A 23,368-nucleotide genomic window follows, 5' to 3' on the forward strand; every position below is an offset into this window, starting at 1 on the left:
TTGCAACTTGAAGCTACGTGTATCGTCCTTCTCTTTGGATGGGTGGATGGAGATTATACATCAGGGCCCAGGAGTAGTTTGTGCCCCCTATTATCATAAAAAATACATGGTGACATAGCAGTGACATATCTGCCATCTATGGTCACCATCTCATGATCAGCACTATTTTTCTTTGAGGAGGCATCAATCTCTATAAGGAAGCAATGGTGATGGGTGATGTTCGCATAGGGGAGAAGGATAAGCAATATATTCTGGATATAGGATTATAGGTTGGACTTGATGAATCTGTGTCTTCTTCCAACCTTACAAGCTGTGTAACTGTGTATCTGGTGTATGTATAGCACATAGACCAGAATACATAGTGAAATCATGAGGTCTGGGAATAGACTGATCTTCCAGGATGATGACTGAATAGTCTGTAGGACTGCCCAGACTGCCCTGTGTCTGAGGAGATAATAGAACAGAGGAGTGTCACCTTTGTTCTTGTAAATAAAGTTATTTTATGTCTGGCTGGAGAGCCGACGGCGCATGCGCTAGAGAGCCGCCTGTCCCCGCTGTTGCTGTTGCTGTTACCGCCGCCGCCGCTGCTGTCTGAGGAGGTGGCTCTGCTGTTCAGACCCATCGCAGACTAGAAGTCAGAGACTGGCGGCCACGGCGACCATCTCCCCGTCCTCCTCCCCCCCGCAGCGGAATCCCGGAGCGCTGCGGGTTCCGTGCAAAAACATCCTGCCTAACGCCAGGAGCGAGAACGCGCGGGCGCGTGCCCTCGGGAGAGCGGGTGAGTACCGGGCGCTATAGAGAGCCGGGCGGATCCGCTAGTGCTAATGCGGGGCAGCTGAGGGCAGTGTGCCATAGTACGGTGACAGCTCCATGGTGCCCCCTCCCGGTTGAAGGATCCACTTCACTTTCCCTGCCCACACCCCAATCTGTCCTGTAGAGGGGAATGGATCCACAGTGCCCCCATAGAGGGTAGTCTCAGCTGTAAAGGATAGTGGCTTCACAGTAACCCCACCTTGTGGGTGGTGACCCCCATAGACAGTGACTGGCTTCATGACTCCACTGACAGCCTCAGTGCACCCCCTTCTATCATAAGGCTACTTTCACCCATTTGTGACAAGATGGTCAGTGGCTCATCCGTGAAGCGTCTGGGTTTGATCCGTGTGTCAGTTTTTTGCCCTCCATGTTTCATGCGTATTCCACGGACGCTGGAATAATCCTCGAAATCCACAGACCAGACATGGATGCCCTCCATGCTGTGCCCGTAGTTTCCGCAATCACATAACTATAATCTGCATGAGGGAGCCGTAATCGCCACGTACCCGTGGTCTGTGAAAAACCACTGATGGGTGAACACGTTAAAGTCAATGGGTATCTCTCCCATAGGGCACCCATACCATACATATTTCTGGACTGGGCAGACTTGATGTTCTCTATGAACGTGCTGAGAATTGCGCCCTGCAGCCATCTGCCGTTGTTGGGTCCATGCTTGGTTTATCCATATACACACCATGTGTTTAATGTACAGCTAGAGATGTGTATATATAAATAGGGGAGTGTATATATAACATACCGCGGAGGGGCGGTGTGTATGTGGAAGCCTGCCTGTATTTATATACACACATATAGCACTGCACCCAGTTCTTACCACCATAGGAGGCCTGCTGGGTGAGGGGTCGCCCCCCTGGTTAGTCTATTGTGGGGTTGCTCTTTACATTTATGTGATTATTGTGCAAGATGATACATTGTTGCTCTTTGTCTTCCTCTCCAAGAGGTTCCAATGTATCTTGTGTATACTGCAGAGCGCTGGTCAGCAACCTGTGGCTATGCCACTGTTGTGAAAATATAGCTCCCAGATAACGAGTGGCTGTCAGGGTATGCTGGGAGTTGTAGTTTCACAACAGCCACATAATGCTAGCTTGCCACCCACTGTGCTAATGTGTCATCCTTATCTTGGCTTTCCTTCTTTCTTTGCATTCCGCTGATAATCTGGGAACGGTATCATGTTATGTGATGCCACTTGGTGGTAGAAGAATGGGATACGCTATTACAGTGCTGTACCATATTGACCTTAAAGGGGTGTCCCAGAATGGCAGCTTATTAGGCCCTCTTCACATATATCAGTTGTCTGGCCACTTTTTTTTTTTTTGGGCTACTTTCACACTGCAGTTTGATGCGGATCCGTCATGGATCTGCACAGACCGATCCGCACCGATAATACAACCGTCTGCATCCGTTCAGAACTGATCCGTTTGTATTATCTGTAACATAGCCAAAACGGATCCGCCTTGAGCACCATTGAAAGTCAATGGGGGACTGATCCGTTTTCTATTGTGTCAGTGAAAACTGATTCATCCCCATTGACTTGCATTGTGTGCCAGGACGGATCTGTTTGGCTTAGTTTCGTCAGCCTCCAAGGCGGAACCGAGCTAAACTGATGCATTCTGAGCTGATCCTTTTCCATTCAGAATGCATTAGGGCAAAATTGATCTGTTTTGGACCGCGTGTGAGAGCCCTGAATGGATCTCACTAATGGAAAGCCAAAACGCCAGTGTGAAAGCAGCCTTACACTGGAGCCGGACACAACTGATAGATGTGTACTGAACTCCGCTGCACAGACCCGGCGTCCATCCACTGAACATGCAGCGTTTCTGTCCGGCTCTGTTAGCATCCGGCTGTATGGAAATGATGGAATCAGTTCTGTCGCTGTTCTCCTTCTGTGTTTTCTGCTTCAAGCCAAAGGGGAACTGAGCCCGATTGCCGGACATATGTGTGGGCCCCTTACCTTTCCACAGGATAGGTGATAAGTGTTTGATTGCTGGGACCCCCAATGATTATTAGAAAGGTGGTTCTGTATCCCCCTTTTGAACGGTCAGAGATTGACAACCTACCGCTTGGCTTTCTCAGCATACTCCCCTTAATTTTCGATGTTGAATAATAAATGAGAGGGTGCTGGCAGTGCCTGAGAAAAGAGTCCATGACAAAGCCTCGTTCACATTTCCGTTTTTCACTAACATGTTCTGTCCACATTTTCTGCGGGCAGCACAGGTACCTATTGATTTGAATATGTTCACTCATCACAATTTTTATTTATTTTTACTGACTGTGGATCAGTGAAAAAAATTAGGGAGACATGCACTACTTTGATCAGTGATGCGAACCCAAGACGCCCATTGAAGTCTGTGGGTCCGTGAAAATCATGGGACACTACACAGCTGGCATCCATGTTTGGTCTGTTTTCCAATTTTCATCTGAGCAGTGTCCATAGAATAAGAATGACACACAGATCTTTCACGGACATCTTCAGGGACGAAAAAGACTGATTATTTTTCACAGACGTCAAATGGACACGAAAATATGAACGATTCCTATTGGGGGGGACGGGGGGGGACTTGAGGCTCACGGCTGTTGGACACACAGTCACTCAGCCAATAGCAATTCATTGAAATCTACTTACAGAAGCAGGGGTTCACTGAGCCCAAAAAAAATTCCTCAGACCAGGATTTCTAAATCCCAGTCCCCAAATCTGCCCTGAGGTCATGAAGCGGCTCTCCTGTAGGGAGAATGCTTGCAGCAGTCCCTCATACACTGTACCTTGTGTATACTGTGGAGCACTGGATACCAACCTTTCCCAGTGTGGTGAAACTATACCTCCCAGATAACTTGTGGCCGTATTAGGCTACTTACACACTAGCGTTTTGGCTTTCCGTTTCTGAGATCCGTCAAGGGCTCTCAGAAGCAGTCCAAAACGGATCAGTTTTGTCCTAATACATTTTAAATGGAAAAGGATCTGCTCAGAATGCATCAGTTTGCCTCCATTCTGCTCTTGAGCCGGACACCAATACGCTGCCTGCAGCGGTTTTCTGTCCGTCATGTGGTGCGGAACAAGACAGATCCGTCCTGACACACAATGTACCGTATTTTTTGCCCTATAAGACGCACTGGCCCATAAGACGCACCTAGGTTTTAGAAGAGGACAATAAAAAAAATATATTTTTCATTAGACCCCCGATCAGCAATCGGACCCCCAATGTTAATCAGACCTCAGCTCACCGCCCCAATCAGACCCAATCAATGTTAATCAGACCTCAGCTCACAGCCCCAATCAGATCCCCAATGTTAATAAGATCTCAGATCCAATGTGACCCCCAATCAGACCTCAGACGAGGCCCCCAGCCATATGTGAGCAGCCCCCAGCCATAATTCAGACTCAGATCACAAAATAAAAAAAACATTTACCTCTCCTGCTCCTGGACGCCGCCGCTGATTACTGCCCGCGATCTTCCTCCTGCTGTCGCTGTGCTGTGAACCAGCGTGCACAGCGTGAAGTCACAGAGCAGCCTTCACAGCCGACAGCCAAGGTCCAGGAAGCAGGTGAGTACAGAGGCTTCACCGCTTCCTGGTCCTCCGGTACTAATGAGCGCTGCACTACATCGAATTTACATCTGACTACAGAGGGATTGTCATTCCCCTCATTTGTTCTTCACATTTATGTGAATTCAGATGCTGTTTGTGGCAGCCTGTGTTGTGTATATGGAGCAGCAGGCATATACAGGTGGCCCTAATACATCTTGAAGGGTTCCTATCAAAATGAAACCTATACTATTTTCCGTATGGCCATGCTTTTACCTTGCTTTCTTCCTCCTCTGTATCTCTAGAGGTTTTCAAATTTCTTATGAAATGTTTTTCTTATAACTAAATGTTTTTGTTTCCTCCCCGATAGCAAACTACGCCCCTGGAATGATGGCAGATGCAGTTCACTACATCCACCTGCAGAACTTCAGTAAGTCTCTCTTGGAGACTCTGAATGCTCAGCGTCTTGGAGGTCATTTCTGTGATGTCACCGTGCACATCCACGATGCGACCCTGCGGGCCCATCGCTGTGTACTGGCTGCAGGGAGCCCCTTTTTCCATGACAAGCTTCTCCTGGGTTATTCAGAGATTGAGGTTCCGCCAGTTGTTCCCACCCAGGTGGTTCAGCAGCTGGTGGAGTTTATGTACAGCGGGTCGCTGGTCGTTGCCCAGTCGGAAGCACTACAGATTCTGACAGCTGCCAGCATCTTACAGATTAAGACTGTTATCGATGAGTGCACACAGATCATATCGCAGAGCAGAGGAAACAAGCCGGTGACTATTGCTGGAGCGATGCCGTCTTGTGGAACACAAAGCAGGTCTTCCATGAATAAAATTCAAGAGCAGCCCAACAAGGAGGCCGACTGCCCATCAGCCATCGGCTTGAGAGATTCCACTTGTTCATTACCGTCTTCCTTGAGGTCCAATGAGTTGGATATCATCTCCCAGATGGGGGCTGTCAGTGAGGCACCAAAGCTACTGTGCGCTTCCGAAGTGCGGTATAAGTTAAGAGACATGTTGTCATCGCAGCAAAGACAACTTTCAGAGGTGAGGGAGATGGTGCCTGAGGTTGAACATGTGTCTGATGGCGAAAGCATATCAACTGCTTACTTACCGCATGCGGAAGCACCACAGAGCTGCCACAGCCGCAAGCAGCGCCAACCTGTGCGCCTCCAACTGTCTGATAACGTCCCTGTCATCATAAAGGATGAGGACGACGAAGATGAGGAAAATGAAGAGAGTCCTGGAAAAGAAGAGAATGAAGACGAGAAAGGAGGTGGCGTGTTCAGTGAGTGCAGCGGCGGATTCGCCAGCTGTGGAGAAAACGATAAAAGCAGAAGCCCTGATGACAAAGTGCGGAACGCCAGTAATGGAAGGAAAGACTCTACAGGGCAAATTGAATTTTCCTCTGAGGGACAAGATTTTTTCTCGAACCAGGATGTGTTCTCAGAATCCTTTATACCTCCTTGGCAGAATGAGGAGAACCTGTCAGAAGGAACCAGGGAGAATCCAATAGACAATGGTGGTGAGAAGTTCCGCTCTGACTGCAGTTTGGACGGCTCCAGCTTGAGGAATTTGGCGGTGGTTGCTAGTTCTGACTTCAAGTCAAGTCCACCCTTTAACGCAAGAGTTGCTGAAACCAGGACACTGCCATTTGTGGCTTCAGTCCTTCCCAGAGACATTAAAAATACAGTGTCAGCTGCAGTGGCGACCAGCTCATCCAGCATTTTCCAATTCCACCTGACTCATCCTAACCAGAATCAGGCTGGAGTCACACAGGGCTTTTTCAGTGTCCAACAAGATGGTGCAAGTAACGTAGTACAAATGAACTCTAATATTGTCCCGGGAAACATGCAGAATGACCAGACACAGCGCCCTGGACCTTCCCGGAACCCAGAGCCTTCCTATGTGTGCAGTCACTGCCAGAAAACCTTCAGTTCTAGGAAAAATTACACCAAACACATGTTCATCCATTCGGGTAAGGATCTCATATTTAAAAGAATCTCTGTACCATGTTAGAAAAGCTGAAAAGTGACCGTCCTCAGTTCTTACCTTTTAATGGCTAACTGAAAACCTTTTGAGGCTAGTTGGGTTTCTTCTTCAGGCATGGTTAACACAATATCACATTTATACATTGAAAGACATAGAAAGTGATACTTGATCAAATTCATATGCTCATCTAGGGCTGCAGTAAACGATTATTTTAGAAATCGAGTATTCTATCGATTTATGTTTTTACGATTGAGTATTCTAAAGAAAAAATGAATTAATAGATGATTTTCTTTTATAAAAACTCATCAGACCCCTTGCCAAAAGTCCCCAACACCCTTCGTTCCCCCCTGTGTGATCAGCCCAAGTGCTCCACTATCCCCCAGTGCCATCGGCTCCACTATCCCCCCCCCCAGTGCCAGCAGCTCTCCCCCAACCCCCTTGTGCCAGCAGCTCTCCCCCCTTGTAAAATAATTCCCCCCCCCCCCACCCCCGCTCCTCCTGACACTCGGAGTGCACAGCGTCATTGGTTGCTTTGACGCTGTGCACTCCCGGTGCCCGGCCTTAGTCGCACTAACTTACCTTCCAGCAGGGGTGCCACCGACACTCCATCGTTCTGCGCTGCTCTGCATCTGACGTCACACAGCGCGTCAGGTCACGGCGTGCGTGCGTCAGGAGGTCAGTGCAGCGCGGGACCATGGATGTGCTGTGGAGTGTCAGGAGGCCCCCTGCTGGAAAGGTGAGTATTGTGGGCCAGCGGGAGACCACGGAGCGGGAGTAATAGCAAGCGCATCACTCCCGCTCCGTGGTCACGTGACGCAAACGAATCGAGTAATTCGACACAAAAAAATCGTGGATTCCTCATGAAATATATAAGCAAAGTGTACGTGAGATGTATCACATCTCCTTCGCTTTTTTGTTACTGCATTATGCTACATTTTTTCCGCACAAAAAACGGTGCATAATCCACAATGTGTGCAGGTAGTCTAATAGTGTTTTCTTGTACATAGGGAGCAGTATTATAGTAGTTATATTCTTAAACAGGATGTAGTATTATCGCACTTTTCTTTTTGTACATGGGGAAGTATTATGGCAGTTGTAATTCTGTAACCAAGTAGTTCTATTCTTGTACATAGGCATTAGTATTGTAGTTGTTATATTGTACATATTGGGTAGTAGTATAGTTATTTTTATACATAGGGGGCAATATTATAGTAGCTTGAACAGTATTATTGTATTTATGTTCCTGACCTAGGCAACAGTATGATAGTAGTAATATTGTTGAACAGGGTGCAGTATTATAGTATTCACAGTGCATTTGGAAATTTTTCAGACCCTGTAACTTTTTTCACGTTTTTTATGTTGCGACTTGTGCTAAAATAAAATATAAATTTTCCCCATCATTCTGCACACAATACCCCATAATGAGATAGTAAAAACTAAACTCTGAATCTTTGCTAATTTATTGAAAAGGAAAATCTTGCGATGACCTAAGTGTTCAGACCCTTTACTCAGGTCTTAGTTGAAGCACCTTTTGGCAGCGATTACAGCCTAAATAGTTACAAGAATAGGTGCACTGCTGTGGTGGATGCAAACAGTAACATCTGACTAAACCCTCACACTGATGTTAAAAATAAGACTCTAGCCAGTATATTCTTATATTAACCACTTCAACCCCGCTAGCTGAAACCCCCTTAATGACCAGGCCACTTTTTACACTTCTGCACTACACTACTTTCACCGTTTATTGCTCGGTCATGCAACTTACCACCAAAATGAATTTTACCTCCTTTTCTTCTCACTAATAGAGCTTTCATTAGGTGGTATTTCATTGCTGCTGACATTTTTACTTTTTTGTTATTAATCGAAATGTAACGATTTTTTTGCATAAAAATTACATTTTTCACTTTCAGTTGTAAAATTTTGCAAACAAAAACGACATCCATATATACATTTTTCGCTAAATTTATTGTTCTACATGTCTGTGATAAAAAAAAAATGTTTGGGTAAAAAAAAAAAAATGGTTTGGGTAAAAGTTATAGCGTTTACAAACTATGGTACAAAAATGTGAATTTCCGCTTTTTGAAGCAGCTCTGACTTTCTGAGCACCTGTCATGTTTCCTGAGGTTCTACAATGCCCACACAGTACAAACACCCCACAAATGACCCCATTTCGGAAAGTAGACACCCTAAGGTATTTACTGATGGGCATAATGAGTTCATAGAACTTTTTTTATTTTTTGTCACAAGTTAGCGGAAAATGATGATTTTTTATTTTTTTTTCCTTACAAAGTCTCATATTCCACTAACTTGTGACAAAAAATAAAAACTTCCATGAACTCACTATGCCCATCACAAAATACCTTGGGGTGTCTTCTTTCCAAAATGGGGTCACTTGTGGCGTAGTTATACTGCCCTGGCATTTTAGGGGCCCAGAAGCGTAAGAAGTAGTTTGAAATCAAAATCTGTAAAAAATGACCGGTGAAATCCGAAAGGTGCTCTTTGGAATGTGGGCCCCTTTGCCCATCTAGGCTGCAAAAAAGTGTCACACATGTGGTATCGCCGTACTCAGGAGAAGTTGGGGGATGTGTTTTGGGGTGTCATTTTACATATACCCATGCTGGGTGAGAGAAATATCTTGGCAAAAGACAACTTTTCCCATTTTTTTTTTTTTTTTATACAAAGTTGGCATTTGACCAAGATATTTATCTCACCCAGCATGGGTATATGTAAAATGACACCCCAAAACACATTCCCCAACTTCTCCTGAGTACGGCGATACCACATGTGTGACACTTTTTTGCAGCCTAGGTGGGCAAAGGGGCACATATTCCAAAGTGCACCTTTAGGATTTCACCGGCCATTTTTTACAGATTTTGATTTCAAACTACTTCGCACACATTAGGGCCCCTAAATTGCCAGGGCAGTATAACTACGCCACAAGTGACCCCATTTTGTAAAGAAGACACCCTAAGGTATTCCGTGAGGGGCATGGCGAGTTCCTAGAATTTTTTATTTTTTGTCACAAGTTAGTGGAATATGAGACTTTGTAAGGAAAAAAAAAATAATAAAAAATCATAATTTTCCGCTAACTTGTGACAAAAAATAAAAAATTCTAGGAACTCGCCATGCCCCTCACGGAATACCTTGGGGTGTCTTCTTTCCAAAATGGGGTCACTTGTGGGGTAGTTATACTGCCCTGGCATTCTAGGAGCCCTAATGTGTGGTAAGTAGTTTGAAAACAAAATGTGTAAAAAATGACCTGTGAAATCCGAAAGGTGCTCTTTGGAATGTGTGCCCCTTTGCCCACCTAGGCGGAAAAAAAGTGTCACACATGTGGTATCGCCGTACTCAGGAGAAGTTGGGGAATGTGTTTTGGGGTGTCATTTTACATATACCCATGCTGGGTGAGAGAAATATCTTGGCAAAAGACAACTTTTCCCATTTTTATTTTTATTTTTTTTATACAAAGTTGGCATTTGACCAAGATATTTCTCTCACCCAGCATGGGTATATGTAAAATGACACCCCAAAACACATTCCCCAACTTCTCCTGAGTACGGCGATACCACATGTGTGACACTTTTTTGCAGCCTAGTTGCGCAAAGCGGCCCAAATTCCTTTTAGGAGGGCATTTTTAGACATTTGGATCCCAGACTTCTTCTCACGCTTTCGGGCCCCTAAAATGCCAGGGCAGTATAAATACCCCACATGTGACCCCATTTTGGAAAGAAGACACCCCAAGATATTCAATGAGGGGCCTGGCGAGTTCATAGAAATAATTTTTTTGGGCACAAGTTAGCGGAAATAGTTTTTTTTTTTTTTGTATTTTCTCACAAAGTCTCCCTTTCCGCTAACTTGGGACAAAAATTTCAATTATTCATGGACTCAATATGCCCCTCACGGAATACCTTGGGGTGTCTTCTTTCCGAAATGGGGTCACATGTGGGGTATTTATACTGCCCTGGCATTTTAGGGGCCCTAAAGCGTGAGAAGAAGTCTGGAATATAAATGTCTAAAAAATTTTACGCATTTGGATTCCGTGAGGGGTATGGCGAGTTCATGTGAGATTTTATTTTTTTACACAAGTTAGTGGAATATGAGACTTTGTAAGAAAAAAAACTAACAAAAAAAAAAATATTTTCCGCTAACTTGGGCCAAAAAAAATTCTGAATGGAGCCTTAAGGGGGTGATCAATGACAGGGGGGTGATCAGGGAGTCTATATGGGGTGATAAGGGGTTAATAAGTGACGGGGGGGGGGGGTGGGTGTAGTGTAGTGTAGTGTTTTGTGGTACTTTACACAGCTACCTGTGTCCTCTGGTGGTCAATCCAAACAAAAGGGACCACCAGAGGACCAGGTAGCAGGTATATTAGACGCTGTTATCAAAACAGCGTCTAATATACCTGTTAGGGGTTAAAAAAAGCGTTAGGCGGTCCGGAGGCGGTTAAGGACATAACTGACCCTGTGCACCACGCCAAGGTTTCTCAAGTGGCACGGGACCTAACGCTAAACCTGCCTGTACTATACGGGTAGTACCTGGAGCCAGTGGGCAAATTACAGCAGCATAAGGTCCGACTCGCAGCAAACAGCTCCCAGTTCCCTCCAGTGTGACTAACCACACATACAATGGGAGGAGGCTTAGAGTCCCACCTATGGCTGGCCGATATGTTGCAGGCCTCAGAGGTGCACCTAAATGCTGCCTATGGATGGTAATCAAGGCGCATTTGGATTGGAATTTATTAGGGATCGACTGATTATCGGTTTTACCAATATTATCGGCCGATATTGAGGATTTTGACTGTTATCGGTATCAGCATTTATTTTGCCGATATTCCGATAACGTATTGGGAACACAGATCGCGCTGCTGTCAGCGCTCTCCGTGTTCCCTCTGCAGCACAGGGGAGAAGGGAGCAGTGTCTCCCTCCCCCTGTGCTGCTGCTGCCGCTGCCACCAATGGGAGGACAGGGGACAAGAGGAGGGGAGGAGCTATGGCCACTGCGCCACCAATGAAGATAAGTCTCTCATTAATTCATATACAGGTCAGGAGGCGGGAGCTGGCTGCAGAATCACATAGCCGGCTCCCGACTTCTATGAGCAATAGCTGCGATCTACGGTAGTTAACCCCTCAGGTGCCGCGGATCGCAGCTAATGCTCATGTTGGTCGGGAGCCGGCTATGTGATTCTGCAGCCAGCTCCTGCCTCCTGTATATGAATGAATGAGAGATTTCTCTTCATTGGTGGCGCAGTGCGCCCCCGCCCCCCAGTATTAATCATTGGTGGCGCAGTGCGCCCCCCCCCCCCCAGTATTAATCATTGGTGGCAGTGGCCACAGGATCCCCTCTCCCCTGCTCCTCCGATCGGAGCCCCAGCAGTGTAAGCCTGGGGCTCCGATCGGTTACCATGGCAGCCAGGACGCTACTGAAGCCCTGGCTTCCATAGTAAGCTCCATGCTGCTGTGTGCACAAAGCACACAGCAGCAGGGACAGTGTGAGATCCTATTCACCCTGATAGAGCTCTATCAGGGTGAATAGGACAAGGGTTCTAGTCCCTAAGGGGGCTAAAAGTTAGGCCTCGTTCACATCAGCGTTCAGCCTTTCCGTTCTCCTGCTCGCTCGCCTCAGTTATGTGCCCAATCCGTCCTTTCCGTTCTCCTGCTCCTATAACGGAGCAGGAGAACGGAAAGGCTGAACGCTGGTGTGAACTCAGCCTTAGTAAAAATAAAAAATAAAAATATTCAGTATAAATGAAAAAGAAAGATTTACAAAAAAAATAAAAAATACACATTAACAATAAACATTCATTTTCAGCAGGAATTTTTTATTTTTTTTTCAAAAATGAAAATTCACATAATATAGGTATAAATTATCGGCTAATGGCCTAAAAGTTCGCAAATTATCGGTATCTGACCTAAAAAATCAATATCGGTCGATCCCTAGAATTTATACACCTCCACATATAAATATACGATTTAAATGACACAAATACGTGGTCTCAAAAGGCAGGAAATGCTGAACCCCAAATGCAGTTGTGCATTTATGCTCGGGGGAGCAGATACTGAGCTTGTGGTCCGTTGCTAAGGGGGCGATCCCCAGCAAAAAATGCATACAGTGGAGGATGCCCGCAGCAGACCACAAGTGCCACAGAGACATCCTACACCATATAGTAAAATGTGTGGACGTGGAATGATATATAGAATAAGTAGTCTGCTGCGGGCATTTGGGGTTCAGCATTTCCTGCCTTTTGAGACCACGTATTTGTGTCATTTAAATCGTATATTTATATATGTGGAGGTGTATAAACTCCAATCCAAATGCGCCTTGATTACCATCCATAGGCAGCATTTAGGTGCACCTGTGAGGCCTGCAACATATCGGCCAGCCATGGGTGGGACTCTAAGCCTCCTCCCATTGTATGTGTGGTTAGTCACACTGGAGGGAACTGGGAGCTGTTTGCTGTGAGTCGGACCTTACGCTGCTGTAATTTGCCCACTGGCTCCTGGCATTAACCTCAAGCCGGGCTGCGCGAACAAGTGGATGAGGTGAGTTAAATTTTTATTTTATTTTTTAACCCCTCCATCCCTATTTTACTAAGCATTCTGTATTAAGAATGCTATTTTCCCTTTATAACCATGTTATAAGGGAAAATAATAAAATCTACACAACACCTAACCCAAACCCGAACTTCTGTGAAGAAGGGTCCATTCACACGTCCGCAAAATGGGTCCGCATCCGTTCCGCAATTTATAGTGCTGGCGATATGCGGGCCGCAAATTGCGGAATGCACATTGCCAGTGTCCGTGTTTTGGGGATCCGCAATACACTTGCGGATGTCTGAATGTACCCGAAGTTCGGGTCTGGGTACCAAACCAATTTTTCTCACATGCGTGCAAAACGCATTAAAACGCCTTGCACTTGCGCGGAAAAATCATGCATTTTCCCGTGACGCACCCACATCCTATCCGACCCCCACACGCAACACCCTTGTGAAAGAGGCCTTAGAATCTTTTTTCTTAACAGAGTCTTCTTTCTGACCACTTTGCCATAAAGCTCAGATTGTTGGAATGCTGCAGTGATGGTTGACCTCCTGGAATTTTCTCCCATCTCCATGCAGCGTCTTTAGAGCTCAGCCAGGATGACCATTGGGTTCTTATTCAACTCTTTCCAAGGCCCCTTTGCTTAGTTAGGGCACTTTCACCCTGTCGGATCCGTCCTTCCGCTGTTTCGCCGTGCCGGCACTCCGTCCCCATTGACTATAATGGGGACGGAGCTTCGGCGCAGTACGGCAGTTCGCGGTCAGAGGCCGCCGGACCAAAAAGTCGGACCTGCAGGACTTTTAGTCCGACGGCCTTTCGCTGCGCATTGCCATGCTGCGCCGGAGCTCCGCCCCCATCCCCATTATAGTCAATGGGGACGGAGCGGCGGTCCGGCGGCACGGCGAAATAGCGGAAGGACAAATCCGACAGGGTGAACAGCCTGTTGGATCCGTCCTGCCTCAAGTGTGAAAGTACCCTTAGGTGGGGTGGTCAGCTCTAGGAAGAGTCCTGGTTGTTCTGAACTTCTTTCATTTAAGAATTATGGAGGCCACCGTGCTCTTGGGTACTTTCAGTGCAGCAGAAATATTTTTTATCCTTCTCCAGATCTGTGCCTCCACACAGTCCTGGCTGTGAACATTACAGGCAGTTCTTTCCTCCTGCTGACCTGATTTTTGCTCTGATATGCATTGTCCTTATATAGACAGGGGTCATGTCCACAATCATCTGAATTTACCACCGATACACTCCAATCAAGGTGTAGAAACAAGAGAAATGGAAGGCCCCCAGAGCAAAATTTCAAGTGTCATAGCAAAGGGTCTGAATACTTATGTCTGAAATTTTAGATTTTCCTTTTAAATAAATTAGCAAAAATTTCTAAAATTCTAACGTTCTCGTTATGGGGTATAGAGTGCAGAATGATGGGGAAAGCGTGATTTTCTCTTTCGCTCATGACAAAATGTGATAAAAATAAAAGGGTCTGAAGACTTTCTGAATAAACTGTATATTCTTGTTTCTAGGTGACACTGTTATTGTAGTTACATTTCTGAACATGGGGGAAGTATTTACTGTATATTCTATATAGGGGCAGTATAATAGTTATGTTCTTTTATATAATAAGTAGTATTGTAGTGTTTTTATTCTTTTATATAGGGGACAGTATTACAATAGTTTATTCTTGTACATGGCAAAATATCTTCCAACGTTCAAAAGAATATATTTGTTTGTGTGCCTCGTCATGGGAGCATAAAGTAAATGTAGTTACAAAAACCTGTTTACCCTGTGACCTGGGAATGATTTCTGCAGAATTAATGTTAAAGGCTATGTACACCTTTTGGGGACAATATTTTTAATGATTGCATTTTACTCAATTGGGGCTAAAAATCTTTTTTTCAATTGGTGTTTATTAAAAATATTGAGCCGTTCTGTCACAGAGTTACCTGTTTTCATAGCTTTATGCATCCTACTTTCATTTTCGCTTTGTGCTGGTCATCTAATGAACCTTGTCTCTAAGGCTACTTTCACACTAGCTTTTTGGCTTTCCGTTTGTGAGATCCGTTCAGGGCTCTCCAAAAGCGGTCCAAAACCAATCAGTTTTGCCCGAATGCATTCTGAATGGAAATGGATCAGCTCAGAATGCATCAGTTTGCCTCCGTTCAGTCTTCATTCTGCTCTGGAGGCGGACACCAAAACGCTGCCTGCAGTGGTTTGATGTCTGCCTGATGAAGTGGAGACAAACGGATCTGTCCTGACACACAATGTAAGTCAATGTGGATGGATCCGTTTTCTCTGGCACAATAGAAAACTGATCCGTCCCCCAATGACTTTCAATGGTGTTCAAGACGGATCCGTCATGGATATAGAAGACATAATACAACCAGATCCGTTTATGACGGATGAATTCGGTTGTATTATTGCAATGGAAGCGTTTTTGCAGATCAATGACGGATCTGCAAAAAACGCTAGTGTGAAAGTAGTCTAAATTACTAAGAGGTCATAAACACTTATTTAAGCCACATTTTTATCAGTAAGATAAGGATTAAGCTATAATAAGTGTTTATAAGGTCAGAGAGCACACGTAAGCAGTTTCCTGTCTGACGAAGCAGAGCCAAATTCAGACACTGCTAGTAGAGCATTTCGGCTCTATACAGAGAAAAGGACTCCATATTTTAATAAAGACCCATTGAAAAAAAAAATATTCTTAGCTTATAATGAGTACAATGCACTATTAAAAAATAAAATCTGCCCACCAAAGGTGTACATAGGGTTGGAATTCATTGGTAGCCTGTTGCTGCTTAGTGTGCGGCATATAGAGAATCAACACTCTGTATTGTATACAGTATGGCGGTGAGATGACTGTGTGCTCTGTTGGCAGCTTTTATCTATGATTTTCTTCCTATGTTTATCCTTTAGGATCATTTGTCACTTTTTTTTTTAGGCTTTCCTTTTTAGTAAGTGGCTTAAATTCCAGTTTAGAAACTGAAATAGCATAGGGGTGGCCGCCATATATAGTATAACCCTGGAGTTATTATTACCGCCCTACGCCTGCTATGGGATCCATGTATTTTAGCCACTGACTTTAGCTCTGTCACATTCTTCTCTACTGCTGTCTGTAGCTGCATTTTGGCACAATCTATAGAGAACTGCATGAAAAACAGTTCCCTAATACACATTAATTGTAGAGGACCTGTATAATCCTTCTGTCTGCTTTCCTTCTGAGTTTTACTAGTGTTTTTGAATAGGGTAAACAAGACTGACCCTGGGTGTTTGTAAAAGTCCTGTATAGCTGTTTGAATAGAGCTGTTCGCATACTGCATCCGGGCTATCCTCCCTCTCTACCTCTCTCTGCACTCAAGGCCCTCCATATGTGCTCTCTGCACTGTAGGCTGCAGATTATTTTTGGCCGCTATGTGTGAATACTGTAGAGTTGTTGCGATACCAAATTTTAGATTGTTTCGATACCATGAAAAACTATTGCGATACTCTATACCATTCGATACCACGCGGAAAAAAATAAACCAAAAAAGACACGTGCATTCCGCATTTTAAAAAATGGCGGATCGCACAGTTTTTATTTATTTTTTCTGTTCTGGCGTTCACCGCATAGATTTATTTTATTTTTTTCTATTTTAATAGTTTGGACTTTTCTGACGTGGCGGTATGTAATATCTTTATTATTTATACATTTTATATGTGAAATTGGGAAAAGGGGGTGATTTATACTTAATATTTTGGTGAGGGTTTTTTAAACTTTTTTTTTTTTTTACACTTTTTATTTAATAACTATTTACCCCCCCTTAGGGGCTAGAACCTGGGATTTTTTTCATCCCTTGTCCTATTCACCCTGATAGAGCTCTATCAGTGTGAATAGGACCTCACACTGTCCCTGCTGCTCTGTGCTCTGCGCACACAGCATCAGGGATGTTACCATGGCAGCCAGGGCTTCAGTAGCATCCTGGCTGCCATGGTAACCAAGCTGCCACTGCACCACCAATGGAGGGGAGGGGACCCTGTGGCCACTGCCACCAATGATTTTAATATTGGGGGGGGGTTGAGAGGGGCTAGCGCACTGTGCCACCAATGATTTTAATGGGGTGGGGGGGTTGAGGAGGGGTGGGGGTGCACTGCGACACCAATAATAATCACCCCTTAATACAGGAGGCGAGTACTGTCAGGGGCAGGGTGCTGGCAATGCGATTCTGCTGCCGGCACCCGCCTCCTGTATTATGTGTTAAAGTATTTTCCTGGGTCCAGACTGCGTACATTTGTATTTATGGGATAATTATATTCAAGTATTTTCATTGGTGGCAGTAGCAACTTCCAGTCAGAGCCCCAGCAGTTTAATCACGGGGCTCCAATCGGTTTACCATGGCAGCCAGGATGCTACTAAAGCCTTCCATGGCTGCCATGGTAAGCTCCCTGTTTCTATGTGCACAAAGCACAGGCCACCAGGGACAGTGTAAAATCCTATTCACCATAATAGAGCGAATAGGACAAGGGTTTGAGTCCTTAAGGTGGCTAATAGTTATTAAAAAAAAGTAAATAAAGTTTAACAAAACCCACCTAAATATTAAAACGCCGTAACAGAATTTTTTTTTCAAAAACACTCAATTCGCCATTTTCTTCAGTCCCCTTGTCTGCCCCAAAAAAATAGGATAGGACTGTTCTATTATGAGCTGGACGTTCCATAAAATGCGGAATACACACAGCTTTTTTTGGTGTTCTATTTTTCTTTTGCGCGGTATTGAGTATCGCAATACTTATAGTATTGAAATTGAACCAAAATTTTGGTATAATGACAACCCTAGGCTGTGCTTAGTATAGCAGCCCAGGCCTATTCACTTGGATGACCATACAAACGTGATGGTGTAGGACAGCGATGACCAACCTTAGCACTCCAGCTGTGGTACAACTACGACTCCCAAGATGCCCCCCTTACTTGGCTGCTCTCACAACTCTATAGAAATAAATGGAGCATGCTGGGAGTCGTACTTTCACCACAGCTGGAGTGTTGGAAGTTAGACATCACTGGTCTAGGTTGAGGAGCACATCAATCTTTTCTGCAGCGGGTCAGACCTCCGCCAATCGGATATTTAATTACTGACAGGTCATCAATTTTATATTCCTGGAAAACCTTTTTGCATTTATTATGAGACCTTTGTGCTCATACAGGCAGCATATTGGGTAGTTTTGCATGAACCACCAGGGTTGGCACAGTTGACGCTGATGAATATGCACAGCAGGAGCTATTTTAAACCGTACTGGCTGTAATAAGCTGCAAGCAGTTCCCCCTTTTGGAACGGGATAGTAGTGATAAGCAGTGCAGTCATTGTGCTCAGTGAAGAGATAAAACCCAGGTTCTAGCCTAAAACTTAGTGCAAGCTGGGTGCTGATAACAGGATGGCTGCAGGGGATGAGCGGGTTTATCACTGCAGAGAAGCCCTGAAGGCTTCTAGATGGAATTGGCTGCTGTACGGCGGGAAGCTGTTGGGGATATAGTTATCAGTAATTGCTTGAACAACAATTCCATAGTCTGTTATCAGCCTCAGGGCTCCTCTTCAAAGCTGAGTGAGGTGCCAAAGATCTCCGTGGTCCCTGGTATGTCTCCTGCTATAGATGCTGGTTTACAGTTAAATGTATAGCTAGAGGAGGTCCATACATCTACTGTATGTTCACTGGGTGAAAAATACACATCCTGGGTATTGCTGCTTACAAAATATAAAAGTATTTATCCCATACGTAAAACTACAAAAAAGTTATAGGGATAAGAAAATGACGATATGTTCATTTTTTATGAATCAAAAACACAAGAAAAACTTTACATATGTGGTATCGCCACATTCGTACTGACCTGGAGAATGAAAATCACACGTCAGTTTTACCACATAGTGACCGATGTAAAAAGGTGGCAAAATTTTATTTTTTTTCAATTTCACCCCATTTGGAATATTCCCCCCACTACATCTAAATGGTGGCACTGGAAAGTACAACTTGTCCCACAAATAACAAGCTCTCCTACGACTATGTGAACGGAAAAATAAAAAAGTTAAAGCTCTGGAAAGGCAGGGAGTGCAAAACCAAAACACAAAGGCGGAAAAAACCTCCGGGGGTAGAAAGAGTTAAGGACTTCTGTCAAGTACCTCCTTGACGGAGCTTAAAGGGGTTGTACGGGTTCAGAACTGAACCTGGACATACCTCCATTTTCACCTCGGCAGCCCCCCTGACTTGAGCATGCTCCGATGCTCTCCTTTGCCCTGAGCTAAATCGCGCAGGGCAAAGGCATTTTTTTTTTTTTTAGATCCGGAGACCTTCCGGGGCTCTCCATGGAGCTGCCAGTAAAACGGCTAGGGCAGTGCTAAAGCCTGCCCATCAGAGCCGGTGACGTCACCGAACACACTGCCGGGCGGAAGTTTCCGCCCGGCAGTGTGTGTTGAAAACAAGAGACCTTGCCCTGTGCGATCTAGCGCAGGGCAGGGGAGCGCATCGGAGCATGAGATTCTCCAATGCTAGCCTCAGGGGGGCTGCCTGGGTAAAAATAAGGGTACGTCCGGGTTCAACTCTGAACCCGGACAACCCCTTTAACTTTTAGTCTGGTACTGAATGGGCATTCTCTTTTAGGGTTAATGATTTCTTGGCTTGCAGCTCGGGCAGGGGTATACTTTGCTTGGGACATTCCCTCAGTTCAGCATGCCTGTTAAGTATCGGTTTATAGGATCCTCTAACATGACGCCACAGGGTTTATACAGTGAGTGCATATTTTCCTCTTAGGACAATAAATTATACCTAGAGGTATAAACAGTCCTGTTCAATGAGTACAGGGAGGTGGACGCCGGCCCTACTACACACCAAACTCTTCTAGTAAATTAATTTCAATGACCCTGTCTACCAGAAGTTTTTCTGTAAGCCCTTGGGGAACATAAATGTTTGTAAGGTGTTCCTCAGCAGATCTGACTATAGGAGCTTGGGCTGTGAAATGGAAATAACAAAGAAGAGAGTAAAAGTGCAAATATAGTAATTTACTCATGAAATAAATGTCGCTTTCAAATTGTTTATTGTATATGGAGCCTTCCAGTTCTGTGAATGAAGCCTTTGGTGTAAAGTGTGATGGTATTTATTCCTGGTGTCATGGCTATGTGCAAAATCTCTATGTAGCCTTTGGCTTAGTTCAGAGGCTGCGCTATGTGTTCTGGGTTTTACGGGATTTTATTCATCAGGATAGACCATCGGTATGAGATTGTATGATGTCTGACTCGCTGCCGATCATCGGTTTGAAGAGGCCACGGCGTCCATTCAAACAGACGATTAGGACAGAGTTGCAGCACCAAGCCCAGCCTCTACTGTATGTACAGAGCACAGCAGTGGGGAAAGTGCCTCTGTTCCTTCGACCAGCTGATGGGCCAGTGCGTCAAACGTCTCCAGTCCTAAGAATAGATCATCAATGTTAAATTTGGGAAAACCTCTGTAAAAGTCACTCTGTAGTGAACAGGATTTATAAAATATATTCTTTATAAACTTAGATTTCTTTGATTTAGGGGTCATTTTGCATCTTATGATGGGTCATAGTGACTTTAGAGATTGTGCTGAGACCCCTACTGCCCACTGGAATGAAGGGACTATGACCAGTCTGCCTCCTGTCTGCTCTCCTCAGACACCCGTAAGATAGATTTACAAGTCCAGATAATCGGGCAGATTATTAAGGTGCAGCCGGTCACCCGATGAACGAGCCGTTGTTCATTGGATGATCCTGTAGTTTGAGCAGACACCTAAATTATTGTTTCTAGGCAGCAGATTGCGGTGTCTAAACAGCACTTTGCTGCCCAGAAACAATGCAGCTGTATGAGGACAAGGGATCGCACTAGCGATCCTTCATTCTCATACTGTGGAGGTGATCGCTGCATGTAAATGTAGTGCTTCACCTCCACCAAACGAGCATCTGACTGTCAGGAAGGAACGCTTCCTTCCCAACAATCTGCTGCTCATCTGGGCGTGTACTTGCGCATTTACAGTGCACCTTTAGTTTCTTTGATAGCACAAAATGGAGCAGAAAGACATCTATTTAATCTGTGTTGGGGAGGGGGAATACATCTGACACTAAAGTAAACACTTTACTAGTTATTAGTGATGCTGAACTATTTTCTCTTGCCTCCTCCCAGGTGAAAAGCCCCATCAATGTAGCATCTGCTGGAGATCCTTCTCATTACGAGATTACCTGCTCAAACACATGGTGACCCACACTGGTGTCCGTGCTTTCCAGTGCTCCATTTGCTGCAAGCGCTTCACCCAGAAGAGCTCACTGAACGTCCACATGCGCACACATCGGCCCGAGCGCTTCCAGTGCTGCTTCTGCAATAAGTACTTTTCTCACCGTACTCTACTAGAGCGACACATTGCCACTCATACTGCTTGACCAGTGACCCTCATCATCCAAGTTTCATTGACAAGGTCTAATTTCATGGGGCTTCTGCTTCCCAATAGATGGGGTTATAGCCCAGGGCCAATCTTGCCAAGAAGAGCCAAGTTTTGTTCATATTGCCCTAGTTCTGAAGTACCTCTCTTGTTTTTGAGGTTTTTAAAGTATTTGATAAAATTTCAAAGCACTTATCGCATTGAATCCAAAGCTGACTTAATCGAAGAAAGGACACCGCCCCATATGCTGTAAACTAGTGGGATCTTGTCCCACTTACAATGTCAAGTTAAGGTCAAGAACGTTGAGTTTTGCTACAGACCACCAGTGATCTGTATGCCAATAAGCATGGAGCAACATCATCCAGCCTGGACCTGCATTCCGAGAAGAACATAGATTCTATGTTATTTATTTTACACACCGTCAAAGTTCTGGATATGGGTGGCATTTACAGTTTAATTATGGAACATGTCTTTTCATACCCTATTGAGAACCCATGTATTGGACTTTATCGGACAGTATTGTGAGTTAATGCCTACTTTATCTTTATAGTATAAACTGGAGTGCCCCGCTACAGGGGTTCCCCAGGTACGTGGCTATAAGTGTCCCCTGGTACATGACCTATAAAGGTACATTAATGCTTGCTTAGACAATAGAGAAGGTCTCCTTAACGTAACCAATCTATTCCCTTTGCAGGTACATCCATAGGTCTTATTCCAGGATGAGACCATCTTTTACTGCCATATGCTGTGGTATTGGCCAACCCCTGTACCATAAAGGTTCTGAAGAATATATATGGTTTCTGAAGGATAGGACATCAGAATTTATCTTCTAAACCAGGGACCAGAACATGGTTCCCAATTGATCTATCCAACTTGCACAATAGCACCCTATGTTTCAACTGTGAGGGTACAGCAATGATAAGGTTACTAGTGTCCCATAGTAGACAAGGATTCTATCAGAGGAATGAAGACCAGGGACACATTTACATTTTCTAATTTGTTTGTCTTGTATAATTTGTATATAGACTATTTAACCACCTTATATAATGTTTGTATTTATGAAAATGTGTGTGACTTGGCGTCTGGTGTGTGTTACCCGTGTGTGTGTATATGTGTCTTATCACGTCACCTGCTTTAAAAGACGTTGCATCAATGGTATTTGTAAGAAATTTGTTTGTTATACAGCATGAACCTTATTTTTTACTCTTAAAGGGCTTCTGTCACCCCACTAAAGTCATTTTTATTTTTTGGGCTAGTTAAATTCCTTATAGTGCGATATATGAAAATATAATGGTGTTACTTACTTTCATTCAGCCGTTTCTTATAAAAACGAAGTTTTATAATATGTAAATCAGGTCTCTACCAGCAAGTAGGGCGTCTACTTGCTGGTAGCCGCCGCAAAAAAACGCCCCCTCGTCCTGTTGATTGACAGGGCCAGCCGCGATCTCCTCCTCCGGCCGGCCCTGTCAGCATTTAAAAAATCGCGCGCCTCTGTTCATTCAGCGCAGGCGCTCTGAGATGAGGAGGCTCGTCTCCTCAGAACTCCCTCAGTGCGCCTGTGCCGATGACGAGGGAGTTCTGAGGAGACGAGCCTCCTCATCTCAGAGCGCCTGCGCCGAATGAACAGAGGCGCGCGTTTTTTAAAATGCTGACAGGGCCGGCCGGAGGAGGAGTTCGCGGCTGGCCCTGTCAATCAACACGACGAGGGGGCGGTTTTTTGCGGCGGCTACCAGCAAGTAGACGCCCTACTTGCTGGTAGAGACCTGATTTACATATTATAAAACTTTGTTTTTATAAGAAACGGCTGAATAAGTAACACCATTATATTTTCATATATCGCACTATAAGGAATTTAACTAGCCCAAAAAAAAAAAAAAGACTTTAGTGGGGTGACAGAAGCCCTTTAACACCAAAACGATATGTTTTTTTTCTTTCCTTCCCCTCTGCATAGAGGGCAGTTTTTAAGAAGTGATATTTGCACTTTTTTTTTTTTTTTTTTTGCAGTGTGTCTCGCTTCAAGCTGTTACATTTCTGCCAAATATGAATGGAAATATTATGTTTATATATATTGAAAGGAGCCATGAAAACTGC

The 23,368-nt window shown here is 44.6% G+C and overlaps 1 protein-coding gene across 1 annotated transcript; it reads left to right on the plus strand.

Annotated features, from left to right (window-relative positions):
• Window positions 1–557: 557 nt before the first annotated feature.
• Window positions 558–22,475, plus strand: ZBTB45 (zinc finger and BTB domain containing 45). Its single transcript, XM_044278343.1, has 3 exons — window positions 558–778; window positions 4,721–6,328; window positions 21,025–22,475. Exons 2-3 carry the CDS (start codon window positions 4,738–4,740, stop codon window positions 21,276–21,278), a joined length of 1,845 nt encoding a protein of 614 aa, XP_044134278.1. The 5' UTR covers window positions 558–778; window positions 4,721–4,737; the 3' UTR covers window positions 21,279–22,475.
• The last annotated feature ends 893 nt before the right edge of the window (window positions 22,476–23,368 follow it).

Source organism: Bufo gargarizans, chromosome 2, assembly GCF_014858855.1.
Source record: "Bufo gargarizans isolate SCDJY-AF-19 chromosome 2, ASM1485885v1, whole genome shotgun sequence".
In the NCBI taxonomy this organism is placed as follows: Eukaryota; Metazoa; Chordata; class Amphibia; order Anura; family Bufonidae; genus Bufo; species Bufo gargarizans.